The 15,758-nt window shown below is 48.8% G+C and overlaps 2 protein-coding genes across 11 annotated transcripts in view; one reads left to right on the forward strand and one right to left on the reverse strand.

The window, feature by feature from the left end:
* The window catches only part of pdia5 (protein disulfide isomerase family A, member 5), a 33,415-nt gene extending 26,260 nt beyond the window's left edge, over positions 1–7,155 (reverse strand). The window contains exons 1-3 of one of the 2 annotated variants that reach the window (XM_027024407.2): positions 6,544–7,155; positions 1,798–1,924; positions 610–697 (exon numbers count right to left, since the gene is read on the reverse strand). In XM_027024407.2, coding sequence (XP_026880208.2) covers positions 610–697; positions 1,798–1,924; positions 6,544–6,609 — 281 coding nt within the window. In that variant the 5' untranslated portion in view covers positions 6,610–7,155. Of the gene's footprint in view, positions 1–609; positions 698–1,797; positions 1,925–3,022; positions 3,050–6,543 lie in introns of those variants that run through there. The other variant, XM_035522896.1, reaches the window with a different exon arrangement.
* A 531-nt stretch (positions 7,156–7,686) lies between these two features.
* The window catches only part of sema5ba (sema domain, seven thrombospondin repeats (type 1 and type 1-like), transmembrane domain (TM) and short cytoplasmic domain, (semaphorin) 5Ba), a 91,859-nt gene continuing 83,787 nt past the window's right edge, over positions 7,687–15,758 (forward strand). For 6 of the 9 annotated variants that reach the window (XM_027024396.2, XM_027024394.2, XM_027024403.2 and 3 more), the window contains exon 1: positions 7,687–7,862. The gene's annotated coding sequence lies outside the window, so the exon portion shown is untranslated. Of the gene's footprint in view, positions 7,863–7,985; positions 8,455–15,758 lie in introns of those variants that run through there. The other 3 variants (XM_027024395.2, XM_027024397.2, XM_027024399.2) reach the window with 1 other exon arrangement.

A 15,758-nucleotide genomic window follows, 5' to 3' on the forward strand; every position in this document is an offset into this window, starting at 1 on the left:
AAATGGATGTTTAAAGGAAGTAATATAAGGGGGCTTGCAGACTCCAGCACGCACACCCAGCTGTGCGCCCGTGTTCCCTTCCACAGGTTCGCCATCGCAGTCTGCGCTTTCCGCCCGCTGCTCCCAGGCTCATCGCCTGCTACGCTGCAGGCCGAGGCGCTCTAAGGCTTTCCGGCCAATCACGTCTCTGGGAACCGGGAGGGGGATTTGCAGTGTTGGCAGGACGCTCAGGACACAGCATAAAGCAGACACCAGAAACGGGCTGAGCGACTGTGCAAGACACATTGAAATGATCCACATTTCTGCTTTAGTGGCTCCTATTTAATAAAGATCACTATAGAAACGCTCCCAGACAGCCAATTATTCACATAATATTCAATCCGTACAGTAATAATACCTGTATTACTCAAACCATGTGCACAATAAAGCCATTCGCATGGGTTGGGTTGCGTTTCTGGTCACATGACTTCATTATCAGATCTCATTTCTGAAGGCCATCAATCAGGACTCTATATGTACACATGCTCACCCCGGTGACTGCTAAGAGCTCTCAGGTTCCACTGCTCACCCGACCCCCCCAAACCTGTATAGATGAGCGGGGAGACTTACCCACAGTTCACCCAGGCGATGGTCCCCTGGCCCTTCACAGCCTGGGCTGCATCTGACAGGAGCTTCAGCTGGGCATCTCCAGATGTAGCTGAGGTAAATTCCAACACACACACACCGAGGTAATGCGCACGCACCTCCTCACAGACACACAGACGGCCCATCTTCAGACATTTCTCTCGCTCATGAGCAGAAGGGAATGTGTAAAAATGGGATCGTTTGCGCAACGAAAAGATGAATACGATTACATTACACCAGCTGATGAACGTTTTGGTACTTAAAAAAAGGCATTTTTTGTGCGAACACTCCTAAATCGAGCTTTCAGCCACCAGCGTGTGCTTATGTGACACACGTTCTGCAGCTCCCGCCGACGCTGTCTATACGGCGCTACGGCCTATTAACACCTTAAACAGCGCCAGAACGTTACAAGGCCGTAATTTCTAGAGGAAAGACAACTTGTGACAGATTCCCAAGGTCCCACATGCGCACAGGGCTCACAGCCCATAAGGCTCCACCCCCTGAGGGAGGAAGCCTGTCAATCAACAGCCGTGAAGAAATTACTTATGCACGAGGATGGGGCGAACCGCCGGCTCGGGGCCTGATCGACCTCCGCAGGCCCGCGGGGGTAAAGGAAGGCTCTGTGCGGACAAGCAGCCAATCAAACGGCGCGACCTTTACCCAGTGCCCTCGTGCAGCGGAATGGGCCGTGAAATATGAAAGCGATAAGTCTGGAGCGGGCAGGCCCGGGTGATGAAGGGGGGGCTTGTTTATTGGCCACGTGGCCAATACACAGGACTGCCCACCCGCCCCGCTGAGTGTGCCTGCGATCTACGCAAGGGCGTCACTACACAAAACAACAACAACAAGGGGTTGATTTCCCTGACGCCGGCGGGCGAGCGCTGCTAACGGTTCCGAGAGTTTCCTGACCAAAGGATTTGCGTGATCGCAGCCAGCAAGCGAGGCGCTCGGCATACTGTGACCATCTGCCCTTAGCTCCGAGAAGAGAAACGCGTCCAAACGAACTATCGGGCGCCTGGTGGCTACAGAAGCTTCAGAAGGACGGATGCCAAAGCTGCAGGCCAAAGTGCCCCGCTGTCCTGTGAGCCTCTTTAACTACGGGGTCGTTTGAGGTCACAGACGCCACGCCAGACGACGCACGATGGAAATTGTGCGACGGCGCTGGACCCTCACCCGACTTGGTGTAGAGGACGAGGACATTGGTTCTGGTCCTGAGAAGCTTTTTGAAGTCCTTGTGGTCCCTGACCTGCTCTACGAGCGGGGACACTTTCACCGCCTGTACCATGGACACGAGCATGACCTGGAAGACAAAAGAAGAGACACAGTCACTGAGAAAATGGAGCCATTAGCGCTCGCCGCCGGCAAAGCTGAATCGCGGGCGTTTCCGAGACAGTTCGCGTCTCCTGCTGGGTGGCACCGTAATCGCTGCGCTTGTTCTGAATCACAACAGTATGTCAAACCACTTGGACAGAAGAACCTGAAAGGGCGAGCGCAATTACAGACGACATATGCACATTTACACGATTCTGCCTTCGTATTGATCCGCAGACCCAGAACTGGGGCTCATCTCCAGAGAATACCGCTTCGACAGATAAAATAAGAAATTTGGTTTTGAAGTGTTCCCAAATGCCATCGTAATAAGCTGAACAGAGTAATATGTTTTGATCGAGTTCTCCAAACTGCTCTCCAGTCTCTAAAACAGCCGCATCGAGTTCTAAATGGAGCACAATTTTGGATAATGCACTGTTAACCCTTTAGTGGCCGGCAGGACTCAATACCGCTCCTGTGGGTGCGTGCGAATTTTCCGATTTGGAGCGGCAGCTCGGACAAGCTGTTGGAAGCAGCCAGATTGAGATCGGGCAGCAGGGGGTGCTGTTCCGGTCCCGTAGAGGCAGAGGCCGGGAAAGCCTCAGCAAACAGGGCTATCGTCATCGCAGTGGTCTCGGGGGGGGGGTCGCGCTTACACTGACCAAGCCTCCCTTAACCTGGACCCAGCGGAGGGTGGTTTCCCGTTAATGTCAAATTACCACAGGAAACCAGCGCGGGAGTTATGACGGCGTGGTCCGCTGCCCATTAACAGAAGCGAGGATCAAGCTGTAGTAATTCTCAGAGCTCTTCAAGCTACCTGATTTGGAAGGCGCATACGTTTAACGGCTTCCTTTTCTTGCCTGGACGAAGGCACGGACTGGTTATGGAAATGTAAATGTGCCAAATTTTCATTATCGGCGCCGCTCATTATAGCCGTGACTGCACAGTCCCGCATGTGAAATCATTCTACTATGTGCAACCAATGGCAACAGAGCTTTAATCACAGCAGCCGCGGGGGCTGGCGACAGATTAAGGATGTGTGGATTGCGGGGACTGAGCATAGTAATTAATTGGGCTGTGAGCGGCTCACCTGGACGGCGGAGGGAAGAATCACGATGGTGGTTGGACGGTGAAGACGCCCCAGACACTGACTCACCGACACGCCCAGGTTTACTTGGAGACAAATTCAAGAGACATGTTCCATCTTCTAATTCATTAACTCACAGGCCATCATACACCCCTACACACCCCATAACAGCCCCCCCCCCCCCCCCCCCCCCCCCCCCCCCCCCCCCCCCCCCCCCCCCCCCCCCCCCCCCCCCCCCCCCCCCCCCCCCCCCCCAAGTCATCATACACCCCTACACACACCCCAAGTTATCATACACCCCTACACACACAAGAATTGGTCCCCCTTTACAGCTATAACAGCCTCCACTCTTCTGGGAAAGTTTTCTACAAGACTGTGTGTGTGTGTGTGTGTGTGTGTGTGTGTGTGTGTCTCTCTGTGAGGTCAGACTCTGCTGCGGGACGAGAGGGCCCGGCTTGCAGGCTCTGTCCTAGTTCATCCCAATGGTGTTTGATGGGGTTGACGTCAGGGCTCCGTGCCGGGCCAGTCAAATCCATTCACACCATGCCCATGTGGACCTCGCTTCGTGCATGGGGACATGGTCACGCTGGGACGAAGAGGTCGTTCCCCAAACCGTCCCCACAAACCGGAAGCATGCAAATGTCCAAAATGTCTTGGATCGCTGAAACATTAACATTTCCCTTCACTGGAATTAAGGGCCCTAGGCTGCCGTCTGAAAAACAACCCCATGGCATTATCGCTCGACCACTGGACTTTGCAGCTGCACAGCGCAGCCAGGCAGGTAACGTCGTCTTGGTGTTCACCAAACCCGCACCCGTCCATCAGGCTACCAGATCCTTCACCCCACAGAACACGTTTCAACTGCTCCAGAGACCAGCGACCGCATGCTTGGTCATTTTCAACGACGTGCCTCTCACGGAATTTCAGGTTCATATCCGGAGCAAAGGACAGGCCTTGGCAGAGCGCCCAGGCGACGTCCTGACCGGCGGTGGACGGTAATTACAGCAAGGGAACGCGCCTCTGGAGCGGAGCTGACCGAGGTTCAAAAGGTCAGTCCCGCGCAGCCATCACGCGGCCTCGGGACGGGGGAAGGGAGTCTGCGTCATCAGTAAACTGAACTTCACAGATAAGGTTAACTACTTATTCCCCAGGACTGGTTTGACGAGCTGCCATCATGTTTCCAAACAAAGAGACCCGAGTTTTGAAACTGCCATTTGAAATCGGAAGGAAAAAAGATCCCTCGTCGACGAGGACGCAAGACCGAAATCTGTTTGGCGAAACTCATCCCCAGCCTGTAAAAGACGGCTCTGTCTAAACGCTCATCCATTCAGGGGAGGGAAGAGGGAAAGAAAAAAAAAAAGACACTCAGACACAGTGTAGGATGTCAAGTCACATCAGGTTTCTGCCTCTCTTTTCTTTGGGCCTGACAGGGAACCGAAACCGCGGGCCAGTGCTGCCTGGTAATCATCGTGTCTCGTACCCATTACAAAAGCTTCCATTTGGCAGGATGTCTTGCTCGATGTGGGCGTTACCTTAATGACACCGCGGCTTTCACAAGCCTGTCACTGTTATTACTGACGGGTAAAGGGCGGGGTGGGCGGGGCCTGAGGATGGCAAACGGCGCGTGCTGCACTGCGCTGCTCCAGGTGATCGTCAGCGAGTGCTTGGGGAGAATGAGGACCTCCCAGAACAGAGGACAGGGTGTAGGTGTTAGCGTTAGCTTCTTTGCCTCTCGCCTTGTTTCGGGTCTGAGCAGCTAGCAGTCTGCTAGCCGAGTCCTGACCGACTCCTGGTGAACCTGGCTACGTTTACGTTGTTTGCAAAGGAGCCTCCACCCTGCCAGCCCACAGACTGCAGAGTCAGTCAGTCAGAGATGGGCACAGTTTCCCCTAATAGTCTTGATCGTAGTAAACAACCACCATTTCAGATACAAACGCGAGATAAACCAGAGCACTGAGGACAGGCAGATGCAGAGGGTGCCATGCAACAAACACACGACTACACACAACACAACTATTCTCATGCCGTTAGTCTCCGAGGAAACTAAAAAGTCCCTCAGGCAACAGTTGGCAGGCATCTGGAGAATCTCACCATCATTGTTAACCAACACTTCAGTCAGAATATGATTCTTCCCACGGACAGCGCTAATTTATGCAGATGTGTACAAAACAAACATCTCACTGTCCTGACAAATTAGGCAGACTACATCTCTGGGTATAGAAAAAAAAACTATACAATTAATATGCATGAGGGCCTTGAAACGAGGGCCTACAAATCTATGAATATGTAGTAGGGTCCATTAACAGATTCCGCCCAGCGTGGGACATGCTATCACCCCTCCAGAGAGAGAGAGAGAAAGAAAAATGTGTCATGTCAGTTCCGCTTAGGCTAATCAGCAGAGCAAGCTGTGAAGCGGCGCGTCCCCTGATCCTCTGGAATGGCAAGTCTACTTCCTGAATTGCATCCCACATCCAGCACCCTCCCACGTTCCTTTTCGGTCGTGCGGTCTTCGTTTGACTGGATGAGCACCTTGGTTTTGGAAGCGGGTTTGCCTCGAACCTCCGACGTCACGCGGGGCTTCTCAGAACTGCTGGCGGATGGCGAACCACAGGTTGATTGCTCAGTATGAGCACATACTGAGCCCCCTGCCCAACGACTGCTCGGGACCACGCTCAGAGGGGGCGTGTCCCTTAAGCCTGATAAAGACATCTGAAGAATTGCTACGACAAGTGGGGCTAGTCGAAGATGAGCGCACACCCCACCACCACAGAACTTCCAGAACAGCTCACGAGAGCACCTTTGTTTGAATTGGCAGCCGCAAAACAGGATGTGAGAGTGGAACTAAAAGTTGACTGACGTGGTAAGACAATTATTACAGCAACGCTTCATTATGATGGGGAACTCTTTAATTTCCAAAGACTTGCTGAAACTGTGGAAACAAGAGTGGTGGGCTTCAATATAAAGCAAGGGGTAGCTGTTAACGAGTTATCCTTGAATATCAGTGCTTACTCGACAAGCTACTGAAAAGAAAACCAGTAGCTGGTGTCTTGAATTCTCTCCCGCTCGGTCATAAAGTGGTCACCCCAAAATCACAGCAGCGCTGCCGGGCCTGGACCTGCGCCTCGAAATAGCCACGTCTGAAATCTCTGTTAGATCTCTGTTAAGTATCTGATAACCAAGTCTCCTCGTCGGCTCTGTGGCGTGAGCAGAAATGCGACCACACAGTAAAAGGCACCATTTTCATCGGCGGTGCAGCACGATTCAGCCAAGCCACGCGTTTCTCGAGTAAGCCTTTTATTCGGAGCTTTGTACCGAAAGCTGGAGCCGATAAAGAAGCGACCGTGCACGCTGAAGCCTGCGACGCCTGCGCGACTCAAGTTCGGCCACCGCATCTCTCCGGCTGTCAACTTTCAGCCGCTTTTACATGCAGCGACCTTTCATCGGTGTTATTGGTTCACATAATATCAAACCAGTACGCTGCTCGAATCTCGCAAAAGACTGAGAGGTGTGTGTGTACGACTCACCAGCGATAAGAATATGTACATTTCGATATCTCTTCTATGTCTACCGTAGCGATGCCAAGAAGCCATGATGCCGCTGCCACGTAGGGCTGCGCATGCGTAGTCCGTGGTCTTCCAAAGCCTGAAGAGAACGCAATGGATCTTGGGAAATGTAGTTCCTTCTCGCCTACGTCTTCTGCGTTGACGTTCACCACGCCATTCATACCCTAGACTCTAGTGCACGTAAAATTTAAGATGAAATCATTACCCGAGCCTCATCGCAAATGTATGAATGGCACATACGCCGTAAACAAAGGTTCTGTGCTGGAAAAAAGCGGAGAGATTACGGCAGAATGAGGATGAAAGAGTCTGCCTCTTGTGAATGGCCTGACAGCGCAGCACCGTGTTTTTCTGTTTTACTGAAGGCAGTGAGCTTTGGTGCGCAGCGATTATTTGGACAGATTGAGTCAGCACATATATTCCAATACTAAGTCGCCTCATATCTTAAGATCAATACGGCAGTTTAAAAATTTGTGAAAAACACTGGAGAAATATTCCGTGAGCAAAAATAAATAAATAAGTAGACGTATATCGGCAAACAGGTGCTAACGAGAGTTTAGCCCAACGTCATCTCCTGGACATATTAAATACGAACGAAAACGAGCTTCTCCATGTAAAATAAACAAACAAACAAACCAGTTTGGCTCTCTTTGTTTGCATCCTAAGTTCTATACTCGATAGCCCTTTTGTTTGTTTATCAGGGCTATATATGAATTCATTATTCAGTGTATTTGTGTTCTTAAAATGTACTAAAGTGTCGCTTGGTATGTGTCTGCCAGTCCTTAAACATCTGTAGCGATGTTCGTTCACATACCACAAACAGTTAATCAATCATAGTGCCTCATAGATTATAGGAGCAAACTATCTATCGCGCTTAGGGGTGGTGCTCTTAACAAATAGTTCATACCGATACAAATACAGCGGATTTGTAAAATAATCTAAGGCCAGTATACTGGAAATCCCGTACAGAAACAAAGCCTAATCTCGTATTTTGTTGTTGAATGGAAGATATCTAAAACGATGACACTCCATCGACTGTCCCCCTCCCCCCGTCCGTTTGACTTTCAGCTGCTCGTGTAGTAGGCTTCGCGCAGCGAGCGTCTGCAGATCTGTCGGTGCGGCGCGTTTGCAGGAGCGGATACTGCGCATCCGATCTGGAGAGAGCGCACAGCGCACAGAGCACAGCGCGTCTAACGTCCCCGCCGTGCGCCTCCGCGACCACGGAAGGACACTCAACGCTGGTCGTGCCCAGGAAACGCGTTATTAGCCGCTGGCGGAGAGCGGTAAGATATGGCGTTTTTGTTTTTTTAGAAAACTTCTCCTGGGTCCAACATTTTGCAAACTGTTTACTGTTTTCTTGGTCCTGCTTTGCGCTGCACTTGTGGAAATGTGAAACGTATCCACCTACTGTTAAAGAACAACAAAGTGTTTACTTCAGCAATTGTCGAAGGGGCTCAGTCTACAGGAGCAGGAGAATATTAGACGTTTTAACTTTGAAGCGGTTGGTCCAGTTTATTTGGTTTATTGCGGCGTTTTGACTGCACCACAGTACAACAGCTTATCTGGTTTTTGTAATCTTGTTTACGTCCGTATCGCAGCCCATTCACTCCTGGTCCTGTATTCTCTCTACAAAACCGTATTCGCTCTACAGTCTCCTCACCCAGAAAAGTGATTAGTCTTCTGTAACGGTGCGAAAGGAGAATCGAGACAGCGTTTCTTTTATTCCGACAGAGATTGACTTGCCCCTCACGTTGCATCCTGGGATCAGAAGAATTTCGGTCGGAATTATCAGCCACCTTCCCAAACTGCCTGGCGGGTGTGCTTCTCAATCTGTAGTTCGGGTTTGGGATCTGTTCAGAGAAGGGTTGCTCTCTGGTAAGAACAATCCTCCCAATCCGCCTTTCCCCATCTCAGTTCAGACTTCACACCGCGGAGTAAACGTGTTTCTTAATAACACATTTGGAAACAGCTTTGACAGTGATCCTCAATCACCATGTCCTAGTGTGTTGGTGTGTTGTATCCTATATCGACTTGTTTTATCGCACATGTGCACCACTGTCCTAACAACGAGTTCAGATCAACTCTGCGGGTAATAGACATGTGATGCATTTTTTAGGACAATGGACAAATACTAGCCTATAATGTGGAGTCAGGCGTGCTTCCAAATGACAGACATTTTGGAGAATGATAGTAATCTGTTCCAGTGATGGGGTCCTTGGGTTTTTCTGCGTAATCCTAATGATTACTCTAACAGATTAGGCGCACAGCCACACGGAGATCTGTAGTTCCGAGAGGACCGACGCGCACAAAACGTGTTATCGGTATTGCACCCAGAAGATGACTTTTCGATCACCACAACGTATATAGGACGTGTAATTATTCGTCTGATAAAATGTCCACAAATAGCAGTGGGATTCTGGCCATTTGTATGCCGAACCAGTGCCGAACCAGCGCTGCGCTGATGCGAGAATCCGACGCGAGGTATAAAGACAACAGATTCGGACAGTTGTTTTATTGCAGTTGGATCGGTCGCAGTAAATCTGCTCTTGGTAATTGTTTACTTCTCGTCCTGTATTCGACATTTCATTCTAACAATTCCAATAGTAAACGATTATTTTTGAATAAATCCGCATTTGTTGTTGTTTTTTAATTCTTCGAAAAACTGACGTTTGAGCACAGATTGCTGTAATCCAGAACAGTAGGGGTCACTGTTGAGTAGGTTTTGCTCTGGGCACATTTTCGCAAGCCGCGTTTGACGCGTGATCTTTCACTGGTGGGCTAGGGAATATATAGGTTTAAAACATACATCACAGTAAATGTACTTGAGGAATAAAGACGGTGTGGCTTATTCCCCACAGTTGCCTAGTCGAATTTACTAGAAAAGGTTCACTGGAGAACATGTTGGCCTGGATATGTGAAGGCACTTGCGTATCTGTGCTTTAAAGATCCTTTTGACCTGTTTTTTATTTATTTTATTTTAGTCTTTACAATTCTGCCTTATAATAAAGCCTTTTGATCATTTTCTCCCACCTTCACCTGGAACCTGGCTGAGCTAAAAAGGTGGGCAGGAAAATCTGCTGAAGTAGGGACTCATTCAGTCAGGTCTGTCATGCTGGCTAGAGCTCAGCATTTATGTACACTTCCCATGTTTCTGTTGGTGGCTTATCTTACGTAGTCACACTCATCAAGCAACCTAATGAACAGTACAGTAACAACTTCTAATTCATGTTGTTTTCATTTCCTTCATTCTGTTAATTACAGTGATGCACTTGGGGAAACAAGTGGCATCGTTTTTCTTATGAGTCCCCATTGTAAGTGATGTAGGCAACATTTGTCAATTAGAGGTGCATCATGCACAAATGTATTGCTTTCTCACCCATCGCCTTGGTCGTTAGTGCTCGCCTGCGTCTGTCTCATTGTTAATATCCTATGGAATCGAGAGTAATAACCTCAAGGAGGTCTTTGCAATCATGGCATGACTCATCCTCCGACGCCTGTCACTCAGCAGACTGCCATCAGTCATACGGAGGGCCGTGAGTCTGGGCCCACTGTGTGCATGTTTGTGGTCCAGACTGCCAGTTAACATCTCACAATAATGAGTTCATTTGTCCATAGGTTTACTAAAGCCTTTATATGCTGGCTCTGAACAAACGTATTAATATTCATATAGCCCCCCCATACGTGCGAGTTTGATTCATCTGTTTTTCTTGGTTCCCGAGGCCTCTCTTTCAGATGTAAAGCAGGTTTTCATCTGTAATGAACTTATGAGGGCTCTTCTCAGTTTGAAACGCACAAGTCCACAGTGTAAAGGCTCCGTGAGGGAGACCAGGGCTTTTTCTGGACAGCTCTGGAAGTCCTGTGCATCCATAGTAACAGGACCTGGAAAAAAAAAAAAAAAAAAAAGGTTGCGTGAACTCTGGAAGTAAAGGCTCAGTGGTGCATTTTAAAAATGTGCCACATGAATTATTTCTGATGCTGAGACAGGAGTCGAGACGAGACAATGGGGATAAAAGTTTAATGGGGAGGAACCTAATCTGAATGGCAGCAGATACGAAGCCACGGGAAAGAGCGATGATCCCCACAGCCACTCCAGGGCCCAGAAGGTGAATGAATCGGTAGCACGACCGCTAGGCCCCTGACGGACCGGCGCCGTGATGCTCCGCCCCAACCCCTTAAGGAGGCTTCGCTCAGATGGTCAGCGCACTTCCTAAACCTCAAGGCCAAACAGGGTGTACTGGGCAGATGCTTCGACCAGTGCTGTACTGGGCTGTTTGTATGGCGTGATTTTGAATAGGGATGGCAACACATCATATGAGCACAACATTGGCCTCTGGCATGTTGCAAAAGGTTGCGGTATGCGGATGAGTGGTGTAAGAAATTGCAGAAAGGTTTGCATTGTGTAGCATTACCTTTAACATTGTTTTACCATATACTAATAAGAGTATTTTGTCCAGAATTTCAGATTGATCAATATTCGATGTGTTATATGCAGGCAGGCATGGCAAGATGATTTCTAAGGCGAATTTCTAAAATATGCATTTGACAGTTCCTTCCTCCTTCCTGTTTATAGTGTTCTGTGTTTTTTTTTTTCCCCCTTTCATATTCTTTTTTTGTCTGTTTATGGCACTCCTGCGAGAAACTACTTTGCTTTTCTTCTCATAATCGGAAGCCCTTATCTCGATTTGTGAAAACTCGGTTGTATATTTTTATCTGCGAAAGGTGACATGCAATCTCCAAAGCGGAAGGTTTGGGGTTTTTTTTTTGTTTTGTGTTCTGCTGGCTAGCCATGATGAGAATGCAGAATACAGAGAGTTGTGCATTTGCCAGAACCTGGGAAGGCACGGCTTCAAAGGCATGCCCTCAAAACTGTCAGCTTGCCGCTCGCTTCTTGTCTGGGTAAACCCGCCGAGAGGCCTGGCTGTGTTGCTCCTGGTCGGGTTCGGATACAGAAGTGGGTTAGTGATACGCTCAGGATACAGAAGAAAACATTTTGGAACAGGAAACAATACAGTACTTTTAAAACGAGGCGAGTGTGTCCGTTGGGGCTACAGGCCGAAGATTTTTCTGGACTGAACAAATTTGAGGCAGAAACTATGGCATCTTTCATATGTTTCCAGCAAAGACATTTTATTATTGCCATCATTCATTCAGACACTAAATTCGTTTGGACGCAAAATGGCCAAATACCAAAAAAAAAACAAAAAAAAACAGCCTTTGGGGTTTAGCTGAGTATTGGAAACTGAGTAAATAATAATAAAAAGGTTCTCATTTTGAGCTCTGCTGCTCCCTCAAACATGGTGACAGTCATCTCTTGTCTTCATTCCACAGAAAATGATCACTTATTCTTCACACTTTCAATTCTGTTTCTTGGTTCTGAAGAACTCAAGTTGTTGCCAGGATGTAGCTGTAGCGGAGAATTTTGCACACCGCCTTCCTTAAGAACAGAAGATTGGAGCCAGCCAAGCAGAGCTGCAGTTTTTTGATGAATCCCCGCATTATTTCGTCCACCACCCAGGGAGGAGATGATGGAATCACTGTACCTTTTGGCCACTTTTGGAGAAAAATCGCACAAACCGCCTTTTGTTTGGCTGCATTACTCAAACAGAGACAGGACGGTCGGGAGGGACAGAATTTCGCCAAAAGATTGAGGGGCTTGGCTCGGAAATATCTGGCGGTGCGCTAAAAATACCAGCACGGAAGGAGATGGAGACGTCGTCTGGAGTCGCTCAGTACCAGCTGGGCCAGGCTAGGTATTGTTTATGAGCACGCGACCGCGCGGAGAGCAGCGTGGATGCTTGGCTGCCTGCTCCCCCTCCAGTGAAACGCGATCTACAGAATGAGCCGCTCGCTGTCTGCAGCCCTAATTAATACTTGATGTGACCGAAGGAGTTCCGATTGACTGAGCTCCCATCATGTACACGCGTCTGGGCCCTTGCGGATTCGGACAGTCTGCTTCAGTGACAGGCATCACAAAACAGTACCTAGAAAACTGTGATGTATAACACGCGATCCTCTGCCAGTCAAACAAGACAAGACATGCGTACCCTTTGAAATGTTATTGATTTTTGCACAAATGCAATGCTATGTCATTTAGTTAATAACAATAAGAAATAAAGACAAGATAGACTCTTTTTAACAGACAAGACAGAGCACTTTATGTTGGTGGTGCTTTGTCTTTTCCAACTCCCGAGCAAAATCATTTAATAACATCGATTGTAAAGATGCCTTCACATGTGATGTTTCGTTACGCTGTGATGTCAGACGTGATCGTTGTGTTTCTATGCAACATGTTGCTCACAGTTCTGAAGTCATGGAACCTCCCTCATTGTTGGTCAGCACCACGGCATTTTTTTGCCAGCGCTACCAGGCAAAAGTCTCCTTTCCTCTCCATTTCATAGACATCCCGCTTACAGATCACATCACGGCAGCCGAGAGGTTAAAGTCAGGATCCTGTCTTGGCTGTTCTGGAACGATTGATTTCTTTTGTTGTGGATCACAGATAGATGCGTTAAGATTTCTGCTGTACAATTTCCTTGAAATTCTGTAGTTGCTCATTTAATGTGTCATTTTTATTGTGCGAGTTGTGTTTGTACATGACCAGGACTTAATTGGACAGTGGTGATATATCTGGGAGTGAAACAGTCAATACTTTAATACTCTTTAACTTTGATTTACCCAGAGACTCCCAAATCATTCTTCGCATTAGCTGTGTCCGAGAAGTCAGTTAACTCCAACTACGGAGAACAAAATACTCTTCGAGCTTCTTTTGACTTTCCCCAGACAGCTGAGGGAGAACCATGGTACCTGGCACAAAGGTCCATGTGGGTGATCGTGGACTGCGTCATCTTTTTTTCGCTTTGCGCTCAGAAAGGAGGAGATGCGGTCGTACGCTAGCGGACGTGAAGGCATGTGTCTTTTCGCTGCCCCTCCTTTACTCAGACCAAAGAGGCTCCGGTGGGAGGAGTGGGGGTGGGTTTAGGGACCCAACTGCTCCCACTGTTGATTCGGCCATTGTGGGGGGAGGAACACTATTCCCATTGATGGGGGTTGTATGTGAAGCCCCCAAAGGCTGGAGAACAGGGGGGTGACCCATTCAATGCGATGGGCCACCCTGCCCTGCTAGGAGAGATGGGTGTTGGGCCTTTTGTAGGAATGCAGCTGGAACAGTGTCCTGCTCCGGACTGAACGCCACCAGGTCCAAGCGGCTCCCTCAATCCGAACCGTCCCTTCAAAGGCAGGGAGTGTGCATCCCGAGGGCGGTCGGGAAGGAAGTCTCTCTCTGCGGAGACAGGAGGAAAGATGACGCCTTATTGGCTGCGCTGGTGTTGCATTAATGACCTGTGAAAATGTCACCTGGATAGGTATGAAATGAATGTCCACTCTCCAGTGTCTACAGCGAACGTGTGCAATGATCTCCAAATACAGCACCTGCCCAAAGGGCTGTTCTGAATAACCAAGGAGGACACCTCGCACAATAGCGGAAGCACCAAAACAACGACGTAGTATTATTTCACACGCACATCATGCGATGCAGGCGTTGCCGTATTGAGTGCAAAAATACTTTGTTAGGATTCATAAGACTCCAGGCCACGGGGCTACAAAAAAAAAAAAAAAAATCTTCGGATTAGGTCCAACGACGCGGAGTCTGCGCTGGCTCGTCTGCCTACCGCGTGCTTCGCTTTCTAGCTCGACGACGGAGGAGGTGAAGGATGCGACGGCAGGGGACTCCCGACTTGCCGCCCTGCACAGCAGCGCGTGCGCTTTAACCCCGCCCATGCTTTGTTTTATTTCGCAAGCGAAATTTGCAGCATGCAACAAGCAAACGTCTCGCTTCCAGTCTGCTGCTTTGACGTATATTGTTTTAGAAGAGACTTGATTCTTTCCATTCGTTTGTTTTGGACCCACTGCGGTGCGTTGCTGCATAGAACAGGTAGTCTTGCTTACTCGCACCACAGACACTTCTCGGAGCGTTTGGGCCTTATTTACCATCCAGTCCGTCTCCTGTTTTGCGCAGTCAAGTTGAGTAACGACAGACTATTTCTTACATTTATTACCAAGAGTCTCAAACTTTGGCAACTTCGCAACAACCGTTTTCAGATCTGTATGAAATATGATGGCGATTTTTAGGGGATTTGGGAGGTCCATCATCGTAATGCCGACACGTTTCCAAAAACCGCAGGGAGGCGATTTCTCATTAAAAATGCCAGGGTGAGTAAACTCTGTAACCCCTCCTGTGGTAAAATATTCATGTCTCTGCATATAGATATCAACTGCAGGTAAACGCCCGAGGCGGGTGGGGGAATAGACATGGAAGGAGTCACTCTCCAGCTGTATTTAGGGCTCACACTGAGAGGTAACCACAGTTCTGTCTGTCTGAGCGACCTTGCTTGACCTCCACACCAATCCTGTACGCCCCGAGAACTTGAAGTTGGTTCGAAGCGGACCTGTTGGCTTTGCTAGGTTCATTGGCAAATGTTTTTAGTGCATGGTCATCGTCAATCCGGTAAGCCCTGCCCTGCGTTATAGGTCACCTGCCCATGATGCAGCTGTCCCTTCACCAACACGCGTCCTTTGGCCCGTGTGCGGAAGAAACGTGACGGCGCGTTCGAGTGACCTCACTCCCATTCTGTCGGCTGCCCCGTCGTGTTCAGCATCCTCGCTTCTCCCCTCGCATTGGCCCGGCCAGCAAGGTCGGCCGCCGTTTCTATAGTGATAAGTAGCTCTCTACAAGGACACAAAGGTCCGTCTCAAATGCAGGCCCAGACGGAACACCGTGTGACAGTGATTAATGTCCAGTTCGGAACGATACGGTAAACATAGGGCCACCCCCTACTGGAGTATAATGGTAATCCCGGCCAGCACCTGCCAAGCCAGGGGCAGCTGTGTTACAGACGAGGATCTGGAGAGGAGCCAGAGAGGTTCTACAGGGGCACCTGGCCTTCCTCAGTGGAAGGTAAACACGAATGCTTCGGAGATTTTGTACGTTCCTGAGAACAGATAGATGGTGATCTTCTGTTTGACAGAAAAGGGAAGATGGTACTTTGCAATTTAAAAAGTGTTTTGTTCTTGTAATAAACAGAATTTATTCTTTTGTTTTATTGATCGGAGGTTTAGTCCATAGCAAGCTATGCGGCTTCCAGGGTTGGTTTCAGTAACTTTGGTCTTGATGAATAATAAAA

This window comes from Electrophorus electricus, chromosome 25, assembly GCF_013358815.1.
Source record: "Electrophorus electricus isolate fEleEle1 chromosome 25, fEleEle1.pri, whole genome shotgun sequence".
NCBI lineage: Eukaryota > Metazoa > Chordata > Actinopteri > Gymnotiformes > Gymnotidae > Electrophorus > Electrophorus electricus.